At 45.5% G+C, this 27,067-nt stretch overlaps 1 protein-coding gene across 1 annotated transcript; it reads right to left on the bottom strand.

The window, feature by feature from the left end:
* Positions 1 to 780: 780 nt before the first annotated feature.
* Anp32e (acidic nuclear phosphoprotein 32 family member E) lies at positions 781 to 16,283 on the bottom strand. The gene is given in 8 exon segments (XM_028856231.2): positions 781 to 2,934; positions 3,620 to 3,674; positions 8,261 to 8,427; positions 8,898 to 8,918; positions 8,921 to 9,062; positions 10,815 to 10,937; positions 12,019 to 12,168; positions 15,859 to 16,283. Coding segments are annotated over 8 exon segments (780 nt in total). The 5' UTR covers positions 15,913 to 16,283; the 3' UTR covers positions 781 to 2,866.
* Between the last annotated feature and the right edge of the window lie 10,784 nt (positions 16,284 to 27,067).

Genomic DNA, 27,067 nt, shown 5'->3' with positions numbered 1-27,067 from the left:
AGTAAGTTGTTAATGTCTTAAAGCCTCATAGTAGTGGTGGTGGTGCCTTTAATCGGAGAATTTGGGAGGCAGAAGCAGACAAATCTGAGTTCAAGGCAAGCATGGTCTACTTAAACACGGTCCTCTCACCTAAAAAAATATTCAGTAATTCTATCTCTCCAGAAGCAGAATTCGATATTTAAAATTTTCTCAATATATAGCCATAATCATGAAAATATTACTTAGCATTATATTTAACTTGAAAAAATACATTCCAGAATCGTCCACAAACAAAACATATTAAAGATTACACTTAGGGGAAACCCAAAACTAGGGATTAAAAAAATAATAAAAATCTATGTAAGAATTAAGATACTATGGAAAAATGCTTGGGCTCTCATTCTAGAAAAAAACCCATGTACATACCTTAATTCTGTGACCATTTTATAAATACTTGCTCACCTATTGGCAATAAACTCTGAGCTCAACCTGCAATTCAAAAGATAAATTTGAGCCAATCCAGGATCTCCTCCTCCCCCGATCCCCGCCTTTTTTTTTTTTTTTTTTTTTTTTGGGGCTGCTGGAAAGATTAATGAGGAAGATGAGTTTTTGTTTTGTGTTTTGAGACAGGGTTTCTCTGTGTAGTTCCAGCTATTCTGGAACTCTGTAGACCAGGCTGGCCTCAAACTAGAGATCTGGCTGCCTGTGGCTCCCAGTGTGCTGGTATTAAAGGTGTGTGCCACCACTGACCCCCTCAGAAGATGGTATTACTGAAAAGTGAACACCAAACGCGGAAGCTAGTCGTTATTAACAACTCTTCGATTTATTCAAAGCAATTCAGTTTCAAAACTTAAGTTACAGCAGTCAGAAAAAAAACCAAAAATAGTCAGGAACACACAATCAGTACTGCCTGCCCTTATGTTTAACACTGTGTGGCTTTATCCAAAATAGTTGCACAAAAGTATGAACTTCAGAGTCTCTAAGGACTTAACATACTGTATACACACGCAGTACAGGCAGTGTTAAAACAGAGCCCAGAACGTCGACAGAATAGAAAGCCCACTCTTGCTTACGCATGAAAATACTACCCACAAAGCTAACTAAGTCTTAATAGTTATCTGGAGGCCCTATTTGTTGTTTTTAAACCCAAGAACTCTAATTTTGATTGCACAATAGATGATTGGTAAAAAAGTCAATATATAGATTTACTTTTTAAAAATAAGCATTTATTTTGAACCTGGCAAAGTGTGCCAAGAGAATTCTTAGGGACTGAAAGCAGGCGTTCCAATTATTGAAATGAGGAAAATGTTAGTCCTTTGGAGATTCCAGTACTGGCACTGAATTTAATCACACGTTTATTTCAGTCAGATATGCAACTCTGTTAGCTTCTCAGCAAATAATTTCATACTTGTTATTTTAAAACACCATGTCAAACATCTTAAATTAAAAAACAGTCCTACTATTATGAACAGTTTCTGCATCCCAGTACAGGCAGAACTTAATTTGCTGATACTAACTTAAAAAATAAACATAGAAATACAAAACAAAGGAAAACAAAAATTAGTGGCCAAGATTTAAAAAGCAATTGCCCTGAACATGGAGCCTCTGGAACAAAAGAAAAGGGACCTATCTGCTCATGTTTATTTAGTAGCCATGAGGAAGCATGTACACTTACCCCAAATGTTTCTCTATTGTTAACAGAAATAAATCCCAACTTCAATACTGACTTTCATACAGTCCTCCGACTGCCATTATACTCCAATCAACTGCTATATTTGATCACACTTTCAAACTATAGGAAGAATAATTAAAGGTCCCACTCAGAAATATAATAAATACTTCACAGCGTTGGTATCCAAATCGTCTAAGGAAAACAACTTAATAATTAGACTTGAACATGTTATTAGTTATCAGCAGGTGATCAGTCTGGCCTCTGAGAAAGGAGAATGCTCTGCCTTAGCCTAACACAGCCTCGTTCGTGTGCTGTCCATGGTAAGCAAAGCCTGTTTGTCTCCTAATGCTCATCACTGCATCAACAGACAGGCCATCTCTTCCACTTCACTTGTTCGACACCCAGACAGATGGCTGATAGTTTCCTGGGTACCCACAACTTTGCCAGCTTTCTTTTGGATGTGGAGAGGACTGAGGCAATGGAGGGTGACGGGGAGAACGCACCCCTGACGCCCAGCACGCTGCTGGCACAGCATCACCCACAGAACAGGCTCGCCTGCTTGCGAGTCTCTGGACTTCCATAAAACCAGGCTCCGTAAAAGCCTTGAACCGCATCGCTGAACAGAACCTCTGAGTCCACGGCCTACACTGCTGAAGAGAACCCTCTTACTCTGCTTCTACTTTCCAAACAGTGACAGGAAAGTCCTCTAATCCACCCCAGCCCCCAAAACTGCCTTCAAGCTATTGATTTCTGAATCACCTCTTAAAATAAAATAAAAAAAAATCAATCAGCTTTATCATTCAAGAGACTATTGCCATTTCATATTACAGCTGAGTGTAATTTGTTAATTTATAAATAACTTTAAAACATGAATGAAATGCACCAAACTACACCTGTGTAAAAGCAACCATGTTTTAATTATGGGCTAAAAATGTCTAATACATTAAGCATGAATTATAAAAATCCAGAATCTAATACAGTGCTAGAGAATTTCACAATGGGAAGATGAATGAAAATTTTTTTCTACGTACATTATGATTAACAGACTAGCAAATCTTAATCGGAATGATAAGGCCAAAATAGTAAAACCACACTTTTCCTATAAAAGTTACACACCATCTCCTACAGAGACAGTTATCATACATGAAGAAACGAAGACATATGGTCGCTCCACTGCATGCCCGGGAACGCCAGGCAACCTCATCCTGCAGGGACCTAGTCATCTTCCTCTCCATCATCTTCAGCATCCCGTTTCCTTTTCTCTCCCCGAAGACCCTCTTCTTCTAAAACAGAAGTGTATAAAATACTTAATTTTAACAAATGAATTTTTTTATAGTTACAAAGCTTTCAATCTGAGTAAAAAATGAATGGGAAGCAAAAATTATTGATTGTTTCACTCTGAAATTTCTTCTTCCAATTTCAGAGACTATGCAGTCTTGAAAGAACCTGACAAAGCTCATGAACACAACACACAGCTCAAGAAATCAAGTGCTTGACGTCGATGTGAATCTTAACGTCAACACCATTCTGAAGGGCTAGGTAAAGAGGAAACTAAAGCAACACCTGGTCCAGCCATTCCTCTCTGGACTGAGATCCATGCTCTGCAAAATTTGATTCCAGAGGGCAATAAAGTGAACAAGCTTTTACTTCATTTCCGGTTTTGTTTGTTTGTTTGTAATTGTGTATCCAGGCTATCCTCACAATGAGATCCGCCCGCCTCTGCCTCCCAAGTGCTGGGACTAAAGGTGTGCGTCACCATGCCTGGCTTTCAGTTACAAGCTGGCTTTTTTGTTTTGTTTTGGTGGAATTAACATACTCTTTCAAAACACTGCTCTACTTCTAAAAGTACGTTATGATAAACAACAAAAATCAAAGGAACCAAGGGGGATCCCCATCATAGACTCAACAACCCATCCCACAAATCTGTTCTCTTTAGATTCAGAGTTGCTTAAGGCTGATGCAACTTACCCTCTTCTTCCTCTTCCTCCCCTTCATCAACATAATCATCATCATCTTCTTCATCCTTCAAAATCAAATATTCAATGTAAGAAGCAATGAACTGTATGTAACTCGGACTTTTACTGTTTCCAGTTCAGCTATGTTCTGAAAAGGACAGTTTCTGCCTGCTTTGCTTTTGAACCTAAGCATAGAGATTTTTATACACAAGCCTATGCTTTTGACGAACACTGTTCCCGAAAACTTTCTTCAACGATGCGGAGGCTCTCTCTGCGGCACAGTGTAGTGTGGAAGCAACCAAGGGCTAGTGAGTGCCCGAAATACAACAGCGTAAATGTGGGAGATGCGCCCTGAGTTTTGTGTCATTTTAATTACTTGTTTGCTTGAGACAGGGTCTCAAAGTAGCCCAGGCTAACCTCTAATTCATGACTGTACTGGTTCTGACTCTCAAGTGCAGGATTACAAGCACATACCACTTTGTCCAGCTTACTTTTAAATAGCCACGTCTGCCCATCATAACAGAAGTGGGTCTTTACTATCTTAAAAATAAACTACTCTCCTCTACAGATGATCTGAACTCTAACAACAAATACGGTTATATATTGAATAAATAAATGTATTTCTCTAGACCTCAGCTTTTCAGTCAATAAAAGCAAAGATGAGCCAAAAATCTGAAATCCAAAATGTTCCAAAATGCTGAAAATTTTTTGATTATAAACCAAAAAACTAAAATGCCAAGTGACCTTGTGTGCACCTTCAGTCAAACTACAAGCATATTAAAGACACTACATAATACCAGGCACATGCCTCTGAGGCAGAGGCAGGAGGATCTCTGTGAGTTTAAAGACATCCTGGTCCACAGAGCAAGTTCCAGGTCAGCCTGAGATTATAGATAACATGACCATCATAACCCCTCTGTGTGGGTTCATATGTATGCACACAGGCATTATGAAGCCAGAAGACAAGCCTTGGTGCTGTTCCTTAGAGTTAGGACGCACCGTTTTGTGATGGAGCCCCTCACTGGCCCAGACCTGCCACGTGGCCTGTACTGGCCCAGAGATTCACCTGTCTCCATTTCTCTGAGGCTGTGATTACAGTCACATCCCACCATACCATGCACTTTTTTGGTTTTGGTTTGGTTTTCAGAGACATCGTTTCTCTGTGTAGCACTGCTGATGATTAAAGGCGTGCACCACACCACCACCACCACCACCACCACCACCACCACCACCACCACCTAGCTTTTTTTTTTTAATGGATTCTTAGAATTGAACTCAGGTCCTTGTACTTGTAGGGTGAGCACTTCACCCCTGAGCATCTGTCCAGCCCTCCGTCACTTTTACGACTATCTTTTGACCATGAACAGTCTACCTATTAGTAGATGCTAATTTCCTCAGACTCTGTTACTAGATGGAAGGTGGTTTTCTCCCTTCTAAAAACTGTATGGTTGCTGTGTGTGCTCGTGTGTGGCGGTCAGAAGACAACTGGGCATGGGTTCTCTCCTTCCACTTCTCTGTAGGTTCTAGAGATTGAACTTGGGCCCCAGGCTGGCACAGTAAGTGTCTTTACCAGTTCGGTCATCACTGGCCCACTCTCTCCTTTTTAGAATAACTCTGGCCTCCAGCTCGGTTTCCTCTTTCCAGTGTTTAGACCCTCTCTCTTACGTCCCTTACTCTCTCAATTTTATTCTGCCACAGACTCAGGACAGGGCATCATTAGTGAATATGCAAGAGACAACAGATTTAATGTCGACACTGAATACTCTCCAAGGCAAACAGGGCTCAGGAGACTTTCATCACCTCTATTTTGACTGCTCGGAGCCTTCTGCACTTACTGCTGTGATCTTGGCTATGCTACAAATATCTAAGTACCGGACAGAGTTGGTACTACTACGCATCTAAAAGCGATCAGTTGAGAGCCTCTGCATCTCACCACCACTCGAGTTTACTGCTCCTCAGGTATACTCTATTAATAATGTGTGGTGGTGCATACACGTAGCTCTGCAGGTGGGAGGACTGAGGGTCCCAGCTCAGCCTGGCCTACAAAGCAAGACTGTCTCAAAGCCACCCGACAGGCTAGGGAGACGGCTGCACACTGTGCAGACCTGAGCTCAGGTTCCCAAGCACCACATAAAAGGTGGCATGGTGGCCAACGCCCACACTCTTGGCCCAGGGGAAGGGGAGACAGAAGACCCCTGGGGCTTGCTGGCAAGCCTGTCCTGCTAAGTTCCAAGTCAGCACAAAATACAAGTAGTCAATGGTTAGTGGTTAAAACTGCTTGCTAGGCTGGGCGTGGTGGCGCACGCCTTTAATCCCAGCACTGGGAGACAGAGGCAGGCGGATCTCTGTGAGTTCGAGGCCAGCTTGGGCTACATATCGAGTTCCAGGACAACCAGGCACACGAGGTAACCTATGCAGTAGTCCCTACTGCCTCACCCTCCCAGAGTGCTGGGATTATGTCATGAGCTGAGCTGAGGCTTCATTTTTGAACACCCAAACTATCCCATCCAGAATGAAAATGCTTCCTGGCCCTGCACTAACTTCATGCTGTGTGTATTTCAGAGGTTTCTGATCTATGCTTGGCCACGTCATCTTGAGTTAACATTCTCCAACATTCAGGAGAATAATACACCCAAATGTAAGTCATCCCGAAGTTGGTTGAAGTAACTTTTAAGGCAGGAGTGGTGAATGTCTGTGATCCCAGCACTCAGGAGGCAGAGCTAAGAGGACTGCCCCCAGTTCAACGGCAGCATGGGATGCATGAGTCTGAGACCAGCCTGGGATGCAGAGTAAAAAAATACATCCACCACCGCCCCCCAACACTCCCCCCAACTTCAAAATGTAACTTTTAAAGTACTTACTATTTACACTTAAGGAAGAAATCATTGACAGAGAAAATAAAAGGACAAATGCAAATAAAACAAGACTAGAAGACTCTCATTTTACCAAATAAACCAAACATAAGAGAAATATTCAAGCTATATATTGTTGGTGTAAACTAACTAGGCTTTCCTTATAAATACTTAAGATGCTTAAACAAGTTTCCTTCTTTATTACTTCGTAGTTTCTGACTTACAAGGCTCCAAACAGTCTAAGGCCTCATTTTTGTACATTCATTTCAAATTTAAAATTAGTATCATGGCCAGGCGGTGGTGGTGCACGCCTTTAATCCCAGCATTTGGGAGGCAGAGGCAGATGGATCTCTGTGAGTTCGAGGACAGCCTGGTCTCTACAGAGTGAGATTCCAGGACAGGCTCTAAAGCTACAGAGAAACCCTGTCTCAAGGACAAAAAACAAAAAAAAATATTATTTTAAGGTGTGTTACTTTTGTTTATGCTGCATTTGTTTAATTAACTCTGTGAAGGTGTGTTACTGTGCCTGTCTAAAACACCTGATGGTCTAATAAAGAACTGAACAGCCAATAGCAAGAGAAAGGACAGGCGGGGCTGGCAAGAACAGAATAAATAAAAGGAGCCAGAGAAGGAGAAGGACATCAGGGGCCAGCCACCCAGCTACACCACCAGTCACGGAGTAAGAAAAAAAAGTATACAGTAACAGAGCAAGGTAAAAGCCCAGAAACAAAAGCCAGACAGGGATAATTTAAGTTAAGAAAAGCTGGCCAGAAACAAGCCAAGCTAAGGCCGGACATTCATAATTAAGAATAAGCTTCCGTGTGTGATTTATTTAGGAGATGGGTGGCAGGCCCCCAAAAAAGAGTAAAAAACACCAACAACAGTAACAGGGAAAAAAAATAAGAACCATCCATCAGATATTGTCTAACTAACCACCATTACCTAAGAAAAACTACAACTAACGCTGCATGCTTTGGTGGCAAGAGGGACACATCGCAGTATATCAAGGCAAGGAATGGCCGTATCTGCACACTAAAAAAGTGCACTATGGAGGGCATCCCAAACTGAGGTGTCATGTGAGGCCAGCCTGGTCTGCACAGAGAAACCCTGTCTTGAAAAAAAAAAAGGAGGAGGAGGAGGGGGAGGAGAAAGAAGAGGAAGAGGATGAGGATGAGGAGGAAAGCTCCTGCAAGATGCAAGAGTATAAAGCAAGAGGTAACTGGAGAGAAGACATCCAGGTCTCTGTAGTCTGTAATGTGCTAACTAGAACTAGGTGCTTTATACAAAGGCTCGGACATACATTCATCAAATGTTCCAGCATCCCATGCCACTGAGGGCACAATCAATTCCAAGAGTATCTCGGCGCTAAGAAACAAGCAGTGGCAATCCTTATGGAGCCACCGTGGATTCGGCAGTCTGCTGCCCATCTTTCTTGCTCTTTGTTCTGGACGCTGGCCCAGAACCAATAAACTTCTGATAATTCGGGTCTCCATGCCCCTCCTCTAATGCTCCTCCCCTGCCATGTGACTGCCTGTCCGACCCATGTCTGACCACAACTGGTTATACCACGCTGGTTCATTCTCCTCCAGGCAGCTGCTGAGACTTACAGCTTGCCTACCCTGGGAGCTTTTCCTTTTTTAAAGATTTACTTATTATGTTTACAGTGTTCTGTCCACCACGGAGCATCCAGTAGGAGGCTGAGAGAGAAGACAGATGCTTACCCACAAGTTAGGACTCACTCTTTACAGTTCTCAGCCTTGGGCCCAAACCATCATCAATGCAAAGATCAAGTTTCCATTCACCTGAATTTCTTCTTTCATTAAGTATGAGAGGCCCACCTCCTCTTCTCCCTCTCCCACTTCTGAACCTGCTTCATCCTCATCCTCATCTTCGTCCTCCTCCTCCTCTTCGTATCCTTCAGGTGGACCAGCTTCGTCTTCTTCCTCCTCTTCCTCATCTTCATCTCCATCTTTAAAAAACATTTTAGAAGATGAGCCAATGGCTGGGCAAATGCTTCTCCCTGGTGTGCAGGCCCTCCTCACTCTTGCCCAAACACCTGAACACCTTAAGCCAACGGTGGAGAGTTTCTCAAAGTGCAGCCACTACTTTAATCCCAGCCCGGACCTCTGTGAGTTCGAGACCAGCCTGGTCTACAGAGTGAGATCCAAGACAGGCATCAAAAACTACACAGAGAAACCCTGTCTTTAAAAAAAAGGAAAGGAAGGAAGGAATGGAGGGAGGAAGGGAGGGAGGGAGGGAGGAAGAAAGGGAAGAAGAAAGAAAGGAAGAAAGGTAGGTTGTGGCCGGGCAATGGTGGTGGCGCACACCTTTAGTCCCAGCACTTGGGAGGCAGATGAAAGTGGATCTGAGTCTGAGCTCTACACAGCGAGTGCCAGAACAGCAGGAATTATGTCTCAAAAAGAAAAGAAAAACCATTACCTTCCTCATCCTCCTCCTCGAGTCCGGTGCCTCATTGTCATCCTGATCGAATCCATCCAAATATGTGATCTGCTGCAGCAGCTCAAAAATGCTTTCTCTGTAATCTTCCAGGTTCGTGATCTCACAGTTGAACAAGTCGAGACTTTTCAAATTTTTAAGATTTTGCTGAAAAAGTAAAGTTAAAGGTTATAATCAAGATTTTAAATACCATGTTCTTCAATTTTAATGAAAGATCTGAAAAACATATACTTGAAGTTAAAGTTTTTTTTGCATTTTTAGTGTTTTTTAAGGGTCATTCTACAATGCACAGGCAGCTCTTAGTCACTACTGCGCCTCCAACATCGGTCTTAGAGCTTGATTTCTTGTAAACACTCAGGCACTCTTGCTGACAGAATCTGCAGAAATAATCAACAGCACGCCAATGTGCTGGTATACACCCATAACCTGGCCAAGGTAGGAGGATCAGAGTTGGAGGCCCACCTGGGCTACAGAGTCCACTCATCTTAAAAGAACAAAGGTGTCACAACCATAGGACAGTCTCCTTACACCAGCACCCAAGCCTGTTCCCAATAGCTTAACCGCATCTTTTTTTTTTTAAAGGCAGGGTAGGGTGTCACTACGGAGCCCAAGTCTTGAACTCGAAACCCTTTAGCCTCCCAAACACTGGGATACAGACACCACCACACAAAGCCCGACTGTTTTAAAAACCCGAGGACAAGAGCTCGCCAAGCGGATCGGTGGCTGCCTCCACCTGTTGCCAAGTCTGACACCTTGAGTTCAATCCCTGGGACCCACACACCTGGAGAAAACCAATTCCCACAAGTTGTCCCCTCACACATTCACACACACACACACACACACACACACACACACACACACACACACACACACACACACAACTGTAATGAAACAAAATGTAAGTCTGAGAATTTTCCTTCCTATCATCAGAAAATACCTCTTAGTACCTCAAAAGGTACTTATGTGTCCCCTTACTTTACAAGAAATAAAAAAATGACAGCTGTTTAAAAACCAGAGTAAAGTCCTGAAGAAAATACAAGATAATCATTAAGTAAATTTGTCACTGATTCAAAAATTCTTCTGGATTTCTTAATTTTTCTTATATTCTAATTATATTGAAGGGGTGTGTGCATGCATACGCCACAAGCGTGTGTGTGTGTGTGTGTGTGTGTGTGTGTGTGTGTGTGTGTGTGTGTGTCTCAGAGACAACTTTCGGGAGTGGGTTCTATCTACCACAAGGTTCTAAGGATCAAGACAGGTCTTCAAGCTCAGTGGTAAGTACCTTTAAAAATGAGTGGTACTGAAGCTTTATTTTATTTTTGTTTTGTTTGTTTGAGAAAGGGTCTCTATATATAGCCCTGGCTCTCTGTCCTGGAACTCTTTATGTAGACCAGGCTGGCCTCGAACCCAGAGATCCACCTGCCTCTGCCTCCCAAGTACTGGGACTAAAGGCGTGTGCCACCACTGCCTGGCTTGAGGCCTTAATTTTTTCTAAAGAATAAATTTTTTAAAGGTTTGTTTGTAGTTTATGTGCATGTATATGTATGTGAGGATCCCCTGGAATGGGAGTTACAGACAGTTGTGAGCTGTCGTGTGGGTGCTAGGAATTGAACCCAGGTCCTCTAGGAGAGCAGCCAGTGCTCTTAACCCTGGGCCATCTCTCCAGCCCCGAGGCCTTTATTTTTAAGAAAGGGTCTCACTCTGCAGCCCAGGTTCCAACTTGGAGTCATCCCTCCTCTGCCTCAGTGCTGAGTGGCAAGTCCAGCTAGATGCTAAAGAAAAACAGCTATCTGGATCACAAGAGATATTTCAGAGAAGTCCAGACTTAAACAGAGATCAAAGAGATAGAATAGGAACAAACCTCAGATCAATGAATCCAAAGCAAATTATTCCACTTACCAGCGCCTCCACTGTGCTGAGATCTTTGATTTTGTTTCCACTCAGATTGAGGTAGGTGAGATTGGGACATTTCTCTGCCAGGACTTCCAAGCCTCCAGATATTACATTGTCACTGAGTTCCAACTACATAGTCAACATGGAGAGAAAGCCAAGAACGGGGAAGCTGAGCACTTTGAAAAGCCCCTCAACGTGAAGATGAGCAACTGTCATTCTCTATGAGATCACCCGTTTCCATCTACCTGCAAACAGAGCAGACCCTACCCGGCAGCTTAGCCGAGGCTCCAGTGTGTTCGTCTGCATTTTATGATGGGGGCCAGTGGCAGATATTAAATCCAACTTGTGCCATAAAACAATTCTAATTTAAATTTCTAAGCAACACTAAAACTAATTCCAAAATCCTACAGTTTTTTTCTTTTCTTTTTTAGAGATGGTCTCTCTGTGTAGCCCTGGCTATCCTGGATCTCACTCTATAGACCAGGTTGGTCCTGAACTCAGACATCTGCCTGCCTCTGCCTCCTGAGTGCTGGCATAAAAGGCGTATGTCACCACTGCCCGCTCTTTTCTTTTTTTTTTTTTTTTTTTTGGGGGGGGGGGGAGCTGAGGATCGAACCCAGGGCCTTGTGCTTGCTAGGCAAGCGCTCTACCACTGAGCTAAAGCCCCAAGCCCTTGTTTCTTTTTAATTAGTTAATTAACTAATTAATTTTATGTGCATTGGTGCTTTGCCTGCATGTATGTCCATATGATGGTGTTGGATGCCCTGGAACTGAGTCACAGAGAGTTGTGACTGGGAATTGTGTGCTGGGAATTGAACCCAGGTCCCCTGGAAGAGCAGCCAGTGCTCTTAACCACTGAGCATCTCTCCAGCTCCTTCCCTTTTCTTATCTCTAGGAACTTAATTTCTTTTTTTTGTTTGTTCTGTTTTTTTTTTTTTTTTTTTTTTTTTTTCGAGACAGGGTTTCTCTGTGTAGCTTTGCGCCTTTCCTTGATTCATCTTGCCGGTGGACCGCTTAATCACTCGAGCAGACCAGGCGATCGCTTGATTGACCACTGGCTACCAGTAGCTCCAGGCGCCTATGCAGAGATGCTCAAGAAGAGAAAAAAAAGCATTTCTTATTAGCAGGTGAAATGGTCATTTCCCTTGACGAAGAACTTGATAAGCCTCAGCATAAAAACCATGGTATCCTCAAACTATTTCCAACTCACCTTTCGAAGTTTATTTAAGCTGGGAAGCCGGGCCAAGGAACTTAATTCCACGTTGGCCATACTAAGAAACTCCAGTTCTTTGAAAGTGTCATTCAGGCCTTCGATTTCCCCATTGACACACAAGCAATTATCGAGGACTAACTCTGTCACCTGAGAGAAGAAACATATCAATAATTAGTTTGCATAGTAACAGATCTGTGTCTGAGCACTCCAAACATTGGAGTGTGTGTCCCAGCACTCCAGAGGCAGAGGCAGGAGGCTTTCTGTGAGCTCCAAGCCAAGCTGGTCTACATAGTGAATTCCAGGACAGCCAAAGCTACAAAACAGAAACGCCCTGTTCAAAACCAACAACAAACGCACCAAACCCAAACACCAATCCCTACACTGAGTGCATTGCATGAGGCTGAAATCTCGCTGCTTGGGAGTGCAGGGGAAGGGTCACTTGAGCCATGGAGTCTGTAACCAGCCTGGGAACACCAGAGCAACAATCTCAGACAACAATCAACAAGCAACCCTAGTGGAACTGAGTTCATAAAAAAAAAAAAAAAAGACTAGAAGGCATTCTGGAGATTAGCTGGGAAGGAAGGAATCAGAGGGTGGAGGGGAGAAGGGAGGGTAAGGAGTGATCACGATCACAACATACTATGGGCACATGTATGAAAGGCATGAATCACTGCATATAATTAACATACTAGTAAAACCTGACGTGGGATTTAGCTATCACCCTAAGCAATCCTTCACAAGTGAATCTGGACTAACAAGCGCAATGCCCGCTTCAAATCACTGAGGCAGAAACACCAAGTGTGAAAAGGTGCTACTGAAATGCATTTGGACTCTTGAGCAAGAGCCTCACCACCTGACCTGCACTTCCACGGGGACGGGGGGATGGGGGACGGGGGACGGGGGACTCCTGGCTACTGCAGGGAGACGCAGTGAGCTACAGGAGGGAGAAGGGGAACTGTCCATGACCTTTCCGGTTTAAGCCTCTGTATCTTTGGTGATAAATGTCAGTGGAAGTCCAATCTTGTTACCCTTCAGGAAGTAATGTTCTGGAAGTCCTTTCTAGAACAGCCCACCTCTGGGGTATCGACTGAAGACAGGCACCATCACACAAAACAACATCCTTGACAAATGTTATTTCTCCTTTTGATGCTCAAGCGCACTTCTGTGGACTTTCCCAATCCTGGAGCGACGGGGGACTGGACTTTTTTTTTTTGTTTTGTTTTGTTTTTTAAATGTATATGGCGTTTCTGCCTGAAGGTATATCTGTACACTCTGTGCATGCAGTACCCATGGAAGCCAGGAAATGGGCCTGGATCCCTAGTACTAGACTTAGGGGCAGTCGTGAGTCGACATGTGGGTTCTGGGAATTCAAACCTGATCCCCCAAAGAGCAGCCAGTGATCTTAATCCCTGAGCCCTCTCTCCAGCTCAGAACAGGATTTCTTATTAGATCTGAGTTGTAGGTTTATTTATTTTATGTGTACAGGTGTTCTTCCTGCAGATAAGTGTACCACATGCGTGTCTGCTGCCTTCTGAGGCCAGAAAAGGGAATCGACTCCCTGGCAGCTGGCAGCCACCATGTGAGTGTGGGCAAGAACAAGTGCTCTTAACTAGTGAGCTGTGCTCTTAACTAGAGAGCTGTGCTCTTAACTAGTGAGCTGTGCTCTTAACTAGAGCTGTGCTCTTAACTAGTCATCCAGCCCCAGATCCACAACGGAGTAACAAAACTTACCTGAATAGATCTAATCATGGATCCTGGTTCTCTATCCCCAGTTTAAAAAAAAAAATCAGAAACAACAAATGCCATCTTCTCTACTTGAGTGTAACTTTGGCATCATTATTTCAATGAGCAGAAATGACACCATGACATCCCTTTTAGAGACCAGGAAGCCAAGACCCAGAAAAAACGACTTGCATTAGGTCACACCATTGGTGTATGAGAGGGTGTCCTACTCTTAAACCTTTTGTTTGTTTGTTTGGGGGTTATTTTTTGGTTTTTCTGTGTAGCCCTGGCTGTGCAGGAACTCCACCTGTAGACCAAGCTGAGAGATCCGCCTGTCTCTGCCTCCAAGTGCTGGGATTAAAGGAGTGAGCAACCACCACTATTCCTTCTCACTATTTAGTCCTGGTCGGCCAGAAACTTGCTTTGTAGATCATCAGGTAGGCCTCAAACTCAGAGACCCATCTGCCTCTGCCTCCGGGTGCCCAGATTACATGCCAGGATTAAAAGCGTGCACTATCACACCAGGCAACTCTAAGCCTTTGGATTCCAAGCCAAAGCGAAGAAAGCTGAGCAAGAGGGCGTGGAGATCTGGTGTCAGAGACCCAGTTCTTCCACTAGAATAAGCCACTTCACTGCCTTGAGACTCCTGTTCGCCGACTTGGATTCTAAAACAATACAACCCAGTTTACAAGTTTTACCAAGGAGAAAGTAAATAAACAGGGTACTTTATAAACTGTCCACTAAGTGGGCAGTGGTGGTGCACACCTTTAATCCCAGCGCTTGGAAGGCAGAGGCAGGTGGATCTGAGTTCAAGGCCAGCCTGGGCTACAGAGCGGAGTTCCAGGACAGCCAGGGCTACACAGAAAAACCTTGTCTTAAAAAGCTAAAAACATAAACAAAAACAGTCTCCATAAACCTGTTACTACACCACGGTATCGTCCAGCAATCCTCCAAAGTGGAGGCGAAAGGATGCGGGGAGAGGCCAACTTCTGTGCCCTAAGGCTTCTGAGAAACCGCTCGTTCTGATTTGTTTTGCCTCGTCTGACAGAGTCGCACTTGCAGCCACCCCTCTACCTCGGCCTCCAAGGGCTGGGAATTACAGATAGCAGAATTACAGATATACAGAATTACAGATCTCAGTCCCCGCGTCCCGCTGATGGGCAGCTTTTCAACTTTGAGTTATTCTGGAATCTTCTAACAAGCTCTAGAAAACTTCTAGTTCTCCCTCGAGATAACCCTCACAGCAACAATGTTTCCTCCACCTCGCTCTCGGCTAAAGTCGGGAGAAACCCGCACACCGGCCACGGAAAAAGACTCGGGCACAGGCAACCGCGAAGGCCGGGCAGACCGGCGCCTTTGCTCGGGCGTCAAGGGGCCACCGTGGCGCGGATCCCTGGCCCCCCGACTTCATGCTGCAGGGAACCAGCGAGCCCCAGGCGCCGTCACCGCCCGGGCGCCGCCGCGGCCCAGGCTCCAGGCCCGTGAACCTGGCGGGAACCGCGAAGGAATCCGACGGCCGGGGGATGGGGGGGGGCTTCGGAGGCGACGCCTCCCGGGGCCCCTCCCGGCCCGCGACTCCTGCCGACGGCCGCACGGAGCACCGCGCGGCTCGCCTAGAGGTCCGTGCGCCACGAGGGTCGCGGCCGGCGCCGTCGGGTCCCGGGATCCCGCCGCAGCCCCGGTGCGCGCCGCCCGCGCGAGTGGGCACCGCCGGAGGGAGCGCGGGGCGCACGTCGGCCCGAGACCCACGCCCGGGGGCCGCGGCCGGCCGAGCGGCGGCACCGCGGCAAAGTTAACACCAACTTCGCAGGCGGCGAGGGCCCGGCGGGGGTCGCGCCCACGCCGCCCGGCCCCACCGCGAGGCCGGGCCGCTGGGCTGCGGGGCCGCCGAGGGGCTGAGCCCCCGCGCGCTCGCGAAAATGCCCCCCTAGAAACTTAAGCCCTTCGCCATTTTAAGCACGAGAGCCTGGCGATTTAAAACTTAAAATAAAACGCCCCGCCTCCACCCCGAGTGGGGGCGCGTGTCCCAGCCCGCCCGGCGCGCCCACCCGGACCCCCGGAGCCCACCCCGGCCGACCCCGGGCGGGAGGCACGGTGGGGGCTGAGTCATCTCACCTCCTCCGGGGCTCTGTTCTTCAACTCCAGGTTAATCTTCTTCTTCATCTCCATGTCCTCCTCCTTTTCCCCTCGCCTGCCCTCCCCGCTACCCCCAACCCTAAAAAAAAAAAACCTCTAAAGGTCTGGAGATGAATGAAAAGAGACGCAGAGACGAACGCCCACCACCACCCGGGTGCGGGGCAGAAAAGAAAAGAATAGCAAATGGAGTCCGACGACTTGGGACTAACTCGGCTGCCCCCACCTTCTAGTCCACACACCCGCGCGCGCACACCCGGGCACGCACGCACATTCACACACACACAGAGAGAGAGAGAGGAGAGAGCGAGAGAGAGAGACACACACGCGCGCGCCCGCAGTTCCTTCCCCTTCAATGGCTGCTGCGAGACTGAGCCTCCATGACACGGCACCGCCAACCCCCTAGCCTACACCCCGCCCACCTCCCGACGGCATTGGCCGGGTCTTTAGTGTCGCACGACTCCATTGGGTGAGAGGACTGTCCGTCCGTCTTTAGGCGGGACCTGGACCAGAAGCTCCGTGTCTATTGGCTCGGAGCAAGCGCGCAGTTAATTCCGATTGGTCCGGGAGGATGTACGTCCCGGAGAAATGATTTTGAATCCCGGTCGCCCCCCTCCTTTTCTTTGTGTGGTTGGCGCGCTTTCCCTCGGTCGTGGGACGGTTTGGGTGTCTGTTGAATTTGTTGTTGTTGGGGGGTTCTCTGGCTTCGGGGTTAAAGGGAGGGGAAAGGCGTCGTTGGCGGCCCCGGGCTGTAAGGGGGTCATTGACACCGCACTCCGGAGCTTTCGGGGCTCTTAACACAAGCTCTGTGCTCTGTGGCTGCGGGCTGAGCGAGGGACGCCACGCCAGAGCCCCGAGTGCGTTGCGCCCCCGCGTCGATCTGCCCTTGCGAGTTGTAGAACCAGAGCGTGATAAGCAAGGTATTTTAACTTCCACTATAAAAGGCAGAACGACTCTGAAAGCAGTTGAGTTTAGCACGTTGAGTCAGAAACCTTTAAATACAACCGTCCCGGAGGAGGTGATACTGAGGTCATTTGTCGCTGGCAGAAAGTTGGGACGTTAGAGGAAAAGCAACACAATCCTAAGGAAAACACGATTGCCAGAAACCCCACAGCTAGGCCTCTCCTTTCCAATTTCCCTTCGGTAAGTTTCCTACAGTAATCTACTTAAAATGTCCTTTTAAAGTGTATGTGAAGGGCTGGAGAGACAGCGTCCTCTGGAGAGGACCCTGGTTCAGTACCAGCATGATGGCACACAGTCATCCATATCTACAGTTCCAGGGATTCTAATAGCCTTTTCTGACCTCCACAGACTCCAGGCACAGATGTGTGTGTGTGTGTGTGTGTGTGTGTGTGTGTGTGTGTGTGTGTGCATACATTCAGGCAAAACACTCAAATACGTTTAAAAAAAAAAATAAATCTAAAAATAAAAATTCTATTTAATATCTCTCTAAGACCCAGCATAATGGTACATGCCTTAAATCACAGACCTCAGAAGGGAGAGGAAAGCAGATCTCTTGAGGCCTGCCTGGTATACACAGTAAGCTCCAGGCCAGCCTCTGTCTCAAAACAAAAACTAAAAATTTAAATAAGATATGAGTGGGAGCCCGGCGGTGGTGGCCCATGCCTTTAGTTCCAGCACTCAGGAGGCAGAGGCAAGTGGGTTTCTGTGAGCCTGAGGCCAGCCTGGCCTACAGAGCTAGTTCTAAGACAGTCAAGCCTAACAAAAAAATCCTGTCTCTAAAAACAAAAATAAAACAAAGCAAAACAAAAACAAAACACAGATATTGGGATAAGAATTATTATTATTATTGTTTTGTTTTGTTTTTTTCCAACAGGGTTTCTCTGTGTGGTGTTGGTGCCTGTCCTGGAACTTGCGCTGTGGATCAGGCTGGCCTCGAACCCACAGAATTCCTCCTGCCTCTGCCTCCCAAGTGCTGGGATTAAAGGCATGTGCCCGCGCTGCCACCCGGCCTGTTTTTTATCTTAAAGTTCTAAACTTTTCTTAGTTCTGGTTATATTCTGCCATATTCCTTTAAAATTCCAGATGATTTGGGGAAGTGAGTGAATGAATTAGCACACATCTCCCATTTTTCAGTTTCTCAGTCTAGGACACCTTTGCGTCTCCAGCAGACTCCTCTCCACTCCACACCCTGACCCTGACCAGGGCACAGGAACAAACAGGCTTGCACTTGATAACAAACAGCATAAGTAATGGAATGGTGCGTCTGAAGGGCATCCGAAGACTTAGATTTTAATGCTAACAATGCTAAAGGAAGCCAGGATAGAAAAACAACCAAAGGAAGGGAAGAGTGAGGGCCCGATGGCGCACACCTTTAATCCCAGCACTCAGGAGGCAGAGGAAGGCAGATCTTTATGAATTTAAGGCCAGCCTGGTTATATAGGGAGTTCCAGGCCAGCCAAAGCTACATAGTGGGACCCTGTCTCATAAACAATACAATACAAAACAAACAACAACAAAACACAAGACAACAAAGTCAGGGAAGAGCTGGGCACAGGCTGGAGATGGATAAAAAAGAAAAAACACATTTTAGGACCAGCCTGGGAATATATCCTGAATTCTGATCCCACCTGAGAGCTGACCATGGGGGAGGGTAGTATCCCAGGAGGACACACATGATAGCAAAAAGAACAGAAAAACATGATTGAGGGAGAGAGAAAGAGAGAGAGAGGAAGGGTCTTCTACTAAAGAGCTGTCCACTGAAGAGACTGAGGAACAGAGGGAGAAGGGGGGGGTGTAATATATATATCCAGGACAGGCATCAAAACTACACAGAGAAGCCCTGTCTCAAAAAACAAAAAACAAAACAAACAAAAAACATTTAAGACCTAAGCTCATCTTCAGTCACTGACTGTCTTACTTGACTTGGGATCAGGATGTAAACTCTCAGCTACTTCTCCAGACCCATGCCTGCCTGCCTGCCCACCCTCCCAATGCCAACACTCTGCCATGATGGTCATGGACTCACTCTGAACCTGTAAGCCCCCAGTTCAATGCTTTCTTCTATAAGTTGCCTTGGTCATAGTGTCTCTTCACAGCAATAGAATAGTAACTAAGAATCCCTCTCTAAACTTATTCTCCATCCTCCATCCATGACTGCATTGAGTCTTAACAGCTCACTGGCATTGGTCCTGGAGGAAATCAAAACTTAGGAGAGTAGGGTCAGGATGTTTATACCCCTCCCTCCCAGGCCCTTACAAGATGCCTGAGTCCCTCTCCTGAAAGCCACAGATCCTGTGGTACTGTAGGATGTGCCACTGAAGAACTTAGTCCCCCAGTTACTGAGGGTGCAGCTGGAAGATAATCCTAGCAGGCAACACCCCGGGAGGGGATTGCCTTGCTCAGAATTCCACCTCTTTCTGGAGGAAGTCCAAATCAACACCAATCTGGAAGGCCTAGCCTGTCATCTAGCTAGACTTACAAAAAGTGAAGGGATGTCTCAGCTGGAAGCACTCTGTGGGCCTTCTAAGGCCTCTGTTAGGTCTGCATTGCCTGTCTCCCTCTGCTTAGATTCATCGTCCTTCTCCTGCCTTCCACATTTTGGTCTACACAGTGGAAAGAATAGACTACTTCAGGCATTGGTGGTGGCACACGCCTTTAATCCCAGCACTCGGGAGGCAGAGGCAGGCAGATTTCTGAGTTTGAGGCCAGCCTGGTCTACAGATAGAGTTCCAGGACAGCCAGGACTGTTATATAGGGAAACCTTGTCTTTTGGAAAAAGAAAGAAAGAAAGGAAGGAAGGAAGGAAGGAAGGAAGGAAGGAAGGAAGAAAGAAAGAAAGAAAGAAAGAAAGAAAGAAAGAAAGAAAGAAAGAAAGACAGAGAAAAAAAATTGACTACTTCAGATTTTCCTCTGACTACAATACAGTAGCTGTGGCACTCAGATGTACCTGTGTATAAATGCGCAAATAAATGTAATTTAAAGTTTTTATATTTAACTTTTTCAAGACAAGGTTTGCTGTGGGATGGTCTTTCTGTATGCTGTGAATATATGCTGCTACCATTGGTTAATAAAGAAGTTGCTCGGACTTCTTACTAGCTAAGTATTTCATCTTTTTTGTTTGTTTGTTTGTTTTTTTTGTTTTTTGTTTTTTTTTTTTTCGAGACAGGGTTTCTCTGTGTAGCTTTGAGCCTTTCCTGGAACTCGCTTCATAGACCAGGCTGGCCTTGAACTCACAGAGATCTGCCTGCCTCTTCCTTCCGAGTGCTGGGATTAAAGGTGTGTGCTACCACCGCCCGACTCTAGGTCTTTCATCTTAAACTAACCCATTTCTATTAATCTGTGTTTTGCCATATGGCTGTGGCGTTACCAGTCTACTGCATCTTGTTACTGTATATTATTGTGTTGTCTTGGGGATTTTTAACTACAGAGAGACATTTGATTATGAGGGCTGCTAAGTTAAACCAACATATATATTTTAAAGGTATCTTGACTTCAAAATTTGGGTTTAAGGATATGTTGCTTTGGAAAAGAGGTTCTGTTTTTGTTTCCACAGAAGATGAGAACCTGTGGATGGCTTCCAGGTTAATATGGTTTGATCGAGCAAGACCCCCTGAAAAATCTCCAATGAGAACAGATGGCCCAGATGATCCAACATTTCCGAGTGCCTCTGTTGCAATTTCCTCTGAGTTCTGCATCCAGAAAGCCTTCAAGGCTGCTGGCTGAGACAATCTAGCCTCACAGAACTCTCTAGTCTGGACTTGACCATAATCCTGAATTTTCTTTGGGCCCCATAAGATTAACAGTGCCCCCAATCAGCGGGAAGTAGTCTAGAAAACTGTGCCCACATTCCCAAAAAATGGATTATGGATGTTTGTCTTTGTTTAAAATGTTAGTTAGAAATTGTTATGGATAATAGTCAGGAAAAAAGCTAAACTAAACAAGGAAATTAGACTCAGGGATTTTGTTTTGAAAAGATAGAAAGGGGAAACGCTGTGGGATAACCCTCCTGTACACTCTAAAGACTTGTCACTCTTACTGGTTTAATAAAACACTGACTGGCCAGTGGCCAGGCAGGAAGTTGCGGGGAGGGGTGGCTAGGACAGAGACAAGGACCAGACTAGGAGAAGGATGGGGAGAAGAAAGGCAGAGACAGAGTAGTCAGTCAAACGCAGAGGAAGTGAGATGAAAATGTCGGACTGAGAAAAGGTACCAAGTCAAGTGCATGGCTAAACATAGACAATAATTATGGGTTAATTTTGTTTGTTTGTTCTTTAGGGTTTTTTTTGTTTGTTTGTTTGGTTGGTTGGTTTGGTTTGTTTTTTCGAGACAGGGTTTCTCTGTGTAGTTTTATGCCTTTCCTGGAACTCACTCTGTAGCCCAGGCGGGCCTCAAACTCACAGAGATCCACCTGCCTCTGCCTCCCGAGTGCTGGGATTAAAAGTGTGTGCCACCACTGCCCAGCTAATTATGGGTTAATTTAAGCGTAAGAACTAGTTAGTTATAAACCTGAGCAATAGACCGAACAGTTTATAATTAATATAAGCCTCTGTGTGTTTACTTGGAACTGAGCAGCTGTGGGATCTGGCAGGACAGAAACTTCCCCCTATAAAGGTTTCTCTGTGTAGCCCTGGCCATCCTGGAACTCACTATATAGACCAGGCTGGCCTTCAACTCACAGAGATCCACCTGCCTCTACCGCCTGAGTGCTGGAATTAAAGGTGTGCGGCCAGCACCCAGTAATTTAAATTTTTTTAAATAAAATAATAACTGTAGGTTGTTCTTCCTCTTAACTTTCCCTTTTCCAAACTACGAGCAGAGTTAGTAACATGCTCCTATAATCACAGTGCTTGGGAGACTGAGGCAGAAGGATTGTTGAGAGTTCAAGGCTAGCCTGAACTACTGAACAAAACACACACATCAAAACAAAAAGGTAAGAAAACAGAAACACAAATTGATTAATGTGTGGTCACTCACAAAATAAAGCAAAGCCAATGCTACTAAAGCATTTTTTTCCCCAGAGTCCAAAGTGATTTGGAGCCCCAAGAAATAATTCTCACCAGTGATTCTGGTAAAACCCTTCCCCGGGAAACAAGGCTGGTACCGGCCCTGCTGGCTCAGAAGTGAGCCATTCCTAGAGAACACTAAGGATTCTCCCCACCTTTACACTTTTTTATTTATTTTGTGGTGTGAAGAAGGTCAGAGGACAGCCTGCAGAAGTCGGGTGCTCTCCTCCACCATGCTGGTTCCTGGGATCAAACTCAAGCTACCAGCTTTGGCACAAGTCTCTTGGCCTGCTGACCCGTCTAGACATCCCCTACAGTCCTCATACTCCTACCAATGTACAAGATACAACAAACAGATATCTGCTCATCTAACCCCTGTTGGGATACATAACAATAAGTTATATAACTAGACATTGACCTTATAGACCATCCATTAACACAACAAAACATGATAAATGAATCTTTGGTCTTTAAACCTATATCTACTTTTCCTGGCCTATGCTAAAAGATAGTTCCACAGAAATTTAGCATACAAATCCAATGTACACAGTTCATAGACACGTTCATGCAAGAAATCTAGCTACAGAATTTTGATATGCTCTTCTGTTACAGAGTTAATATTTTCCTACTTATTAATAAATTTATTTTTTGCCAAGGTTGTTATGATGATTGATCTTCCTCAACTTGGCTGGATTTAGAATCAACATAGAAACACACCTCTGGGTGTGTCTGTGAGGGTGTTTTCAGAGAGATTTAACTGACAAGGGTAGACCAGGCTGGCCTTGAACTCAGAGATCAGCCTCCCTCTGCTTTTTTGAGTGCTGAGACTAAAGGTGTGCATCATCATCACCACCACCAAAGCCTGGGTGGTGTCACCGTATGTGCTGGAATGCCCGACTGAATAAAGGGAGAAAGTCAACTTAACAGCAACATTTACATCTCTCTGATATTATCTTGGTATTGAAATATTAAATAATTATTTTAAAGCAAGGCCAGGAGGAACGACATTTAAGGGTGTCTTCTGGCCTCCCCACACATGTAGACACACACATGCTTGCGTCACAGCATCCACACATGCACAGAATCAAGAATGAGCTGCTAAAGCTCTCATACACAGCTGGAGGGGACAGCAAACCCTGCAGTCACTCCGAGAAAGTTGGGCGTTCCTTGTGTAGTTAAACGTACAGTTACCACATGACCCACAAGAACAACAAAAAGGTGCGTACACTCAGACTCGTGTGTCAATATCGAAAGTGGGTCCATCCTGCAAATCTAGACACAACCCACTCGTTCTCCAGCTTGCCAATAAATCTGGTCTACACACACAGAAACTCAGTGATAAAGTGAAGCGAATTCCCGGTACCCGACAACACGGATGGATGCTAAGTGTAAGAAGCCACATCCAAAGGATGTGTAATTTGATCCCTAAGATGTGCTGAGAAAGCCAAAATTATAGGGTCAGAAAACAGCAGTTACCAAAGGACGAGTGTGGGAACAGGGGTTAACTACAAAGGGCGCAAGGGACTTATTGCGGGGGTGGTGGTGATGAAACTCTTCTCTATCTTGATTATGGGGTAGTTACCCAATGGATTTGTCAAAACTCATGGACGTGCACACTAAAAAGGGTGGTTTTTACTGCATATAAATTATCCCTCCTTAAGCCTGACTTAACTTTTTTTCACAGTAAAGTGTTAAAGGGAAAACTGCAGTACCCACTGAGAGTCCACTTCTAAGCAAAACTGGGCAAGTTTATAAATATATATGTGAGAGTGTTTTTTTTTTTTTTTTATTTTTCTGATTTTTCGAGACAGGGTTTCTCTGTGAAGCAGTCCTGGCTGTCCTGGAACTCCCTTTGTAAACCACGCTACCCTCAAACTCACAGTCACAGAGATCTGCATGCCTCTGCCTCCCAAGTCCTGGGATTAAAGGCGTGCGCCGCCACCGCCCAGCCTGAGTGAGAGTATTCTAATTATTGTTAGTCAGAGGTAAAAACTGAAAATGACTTGGTCCAGACACAAAACAGGAGTGAAATATATCAGCCTGAGGCAGGGGTGTAGTTTGGTGGGAGAGCGTATACTTAGCATGCGAAATGCCTTGGTATTCAATCCATAGCACCAAACATGAGTGAACAGATAAATGAATGAATGAATGAATAAAAATTATTACCTTTTTTCTTCCTCAGACTTTTCGATGCCAGGCAAGGACTCTACCACTGATTCTACCCTCAAACCTACACTTTACTTCTGAAACAGGGTCTCGCTAAGTGCTGTCTTAGTCAGGGTTTACTTTTGCTGCGGCACAACACCATGACCAAAAAGCGAGTTGGGAAGGAAAGGGCTTATGTGGCTCCACTTCTGCACTGTAGTCCATCCTTAAAGGAAGCCAGGACAGGAACTCAAACCGGGCAGGAGTCCGGAGGCAGGAGCTGATCCAGAGGCCTCCAGGAGTGCTGCTCCCAGGCTGCTCCCAGGCTTGCTCAGGCTGCTTTTTTATAGACTGGAGGACCACCAGCCTGTCCTCCTTCACACAGAGAAGGCCCACCCACAGTGGCCTGGGCTCTCCCACATCAATCGCTAAGTAAGAAAATGCCCCATAGGCTTGCCTACAGCCCAATCTTATGGAGGCATTGTCTCAAGTGAGGCTCCCTCCTCTCTGATGACTCTAGCTTGTGTCAAGTTGACATAAAACTATGCAGCACAGTTGCCCTGGCAGGTCTTAAACTTTCCATCCTCCTGCCTCACCCACCCAGAGTAGCTGAGTCCAAGCTTGCCACATCAGGCCTGCCAAAATTATGCTATTTCAATACTATGAAGTCATTGTGGCAAGGACTTATATGTATTGATATAGAATAACTTTCACAAATTATGCATATGATATGGTCCTGTTTTTATAAAATCGAAAATGTCTATGCACCTAAAACATATGCATTCCTATGCAGCATCACAGAAAACATTTCCTAAGACATCAGAATGTGGCTGTGGACATATATTGCGCAATTGGTAGAGCGCTTGTGTAGTCTGTGAAAAGCCCTGGATTTGATCTCCCGGAGCACATAAACTGGGCATGATGATACACCCTGAAGTGGAGGCAGGAAGATCAAAAGATAAAGGTCACCATCAGAAGGTTAGGCAGGCATGGTGGCCTAGCCATCTAGCCTAGTACCTGGGAGGTGGAGGAAGATCCAGAGTTACATGCCAACCTGGAGTACATAGTGAGATTTTTGACTCAAATTAACAAATTAACGTGAGCAGTGATTGTTTCAAACCAAAATTTTGTGTTTTGAGAGGTGTCACCTTTATTTCTGTTACTGCTTTTTTAATTTTACTATTATTTATTTTTTAGATAGTCTTGCTAGGTAGTCCAGGCTGGGCCCGAACTTATGATCCTCTTACCTACCGCAAACTCCCACCTGCTGGGACCCCAGACCTGCACCACAGTGCCCGACTTTTCATTGTTACAGTCTTCAGCTTCTCCTAATTGAGTGTTACTTGAAATTTTTATTTTATTTTATTTGGTAAAGAATTACTTATTCATGCCAGGTGTTGGTGGCACATGCCTTTAATCCCAGCACTTGGGAGACAGAAGCAGTCAGATCTCTGTGAGTTTGAGGCCAGTCTACACTACAGAGTGAGTTCCAGGACAGCCAGGACTGTTACACAGGGAAAGCCTGTCTCAAAACAACAACAACAAAGTATTGGGTCCAGGGGCTGGAGAGATGGCGCAGTGGTTAAGAGCACTGGTTGCTCTTCCAGAGGACCTGGGTTCAATTTCCAGTACCCACATGGCGGCTTACAGCTGTCTGTAATCCACTTGCAGGGGACCTGACACCCTCACACAAGTAAATAAATAAAATATTTTTTTTAAGTATTGGGTCCTCACTGCCCCCTCTACAGTGGGAAGGGCTTGAAGGTGGCCTGTTGGCAGAGCCACAGGAAGAATGACCTAATATTCAACGGCTGTTTCCGGGAGCCAGTCAGTGTGAGCTTCTGGCTTACCAACTATGACTGAGCAGTCTGGCCAGAGCGTTCTCCAGAGTATTGCCATAGAAACAGGAAGACAGGGAGGCATCCTCACCCACAGTCTGACCGGATGCAAAGAAGTATCAGTGACCAGAGGATCTGTACCTGAGCTAAACAGTGACTGCACGATGCCAGAGTCCCTGTGTGGTGCCCACATACAACAGTTACTGACGGCAGAGCTGAGAGAGCTTTGGTTTTGCTGAGACAGGGTCTCACCATGCAGCTCGGACTGGCCGGGAAATCACTATGTAGACCAGGCTGGTCTTGAACTTACAGATATCCACCTGCCTCTGCCTCCACTGAGTGCTAGGATTAAAAGGTATATTCTGCCACCTGTGGTGAGTTTTGGTCTTGGAAGAGTATTGGGCCAAGAATGGGTCAGAGGAGGTGGACTGAGAAAGAATACATACTAGTCCAGGTGTGGTGGCACAGGCCTTTAATCCCAGCACTTGAGAGGCAGAGGCAGGCAGATCTCTGAGAGTTTGAGGCCAGCCTGGGCTACAGAGTAGTGAGTTCCAAGGCAGCCAGAGCTACATAGTGAGACCCTGTCTCAAAGAAAACAAAAGAAACAAATTTTAACAAAGGAAAGAAAAAGAAGACATGCTCAGGCTGGAGAGATGGCTCAGTGGGTAAGAACACTGGCTGTTCTTCCAAAGGTCCTGAGTTCAATTCCCAGCAACCACATGACAGCTCACAACCATCTGTAATGAGATCTGGCGCCCTCTTCTGGCTGCAGGCATGCATACATGCACACAGAACATTGTATACATAGTAAATAAATCTTTATTTCTAAAAAAAAAAAGGCATACTCAATGGCAAAATACTTGAGAGACTCTGGGTTCAAGCTGCCAGGCCAACTGTTAGGCATTAGGGATAAATTATTCTTTTATTTTTAGCTTTTTTTTCAAGATTGATTTATTTTTATTTTAAGTGCATTGGTGTTTTGCCTGCATGTATGTCTGTGTGAGGGTGCAGATGCCCTGGAACTGGAGTCACAGACAGTTGTGAGCTTCCACGTGGGTTCTGGGAATTGAACCTGAGTTCTCTGGAAGAGCAGCCAGTGCTCTTAACCACTGAGCCATCTCTCCAGCCCCGGGCAAATGTTCTCAAATTTTACTAATCATAAGCTTAAGTCTTGAATCTGGATTTTTCTTTTTTTTTATGGGGGGGGGGTTTGGGAGGTTTTTGTTGTTGTTGTTTTGGTTT

This window comes from Peromyscus leucopus, chromosome 6 (assembly GCF_004664715.2).
Source record: "Peromyscus leucopus breed LL Stock chromosome 6, UCI_PerLeu_2.1, whole genome shotgun sequence".
NCBI lineage: Eukaryota > Metazoa > Chordata > Mammalia > Rodentia > Cricetidae > Peromyscus > Peromyscus leucopus.
This window is presented reverse-complemented; position numbering and strand designations above follow the sequence as displayed.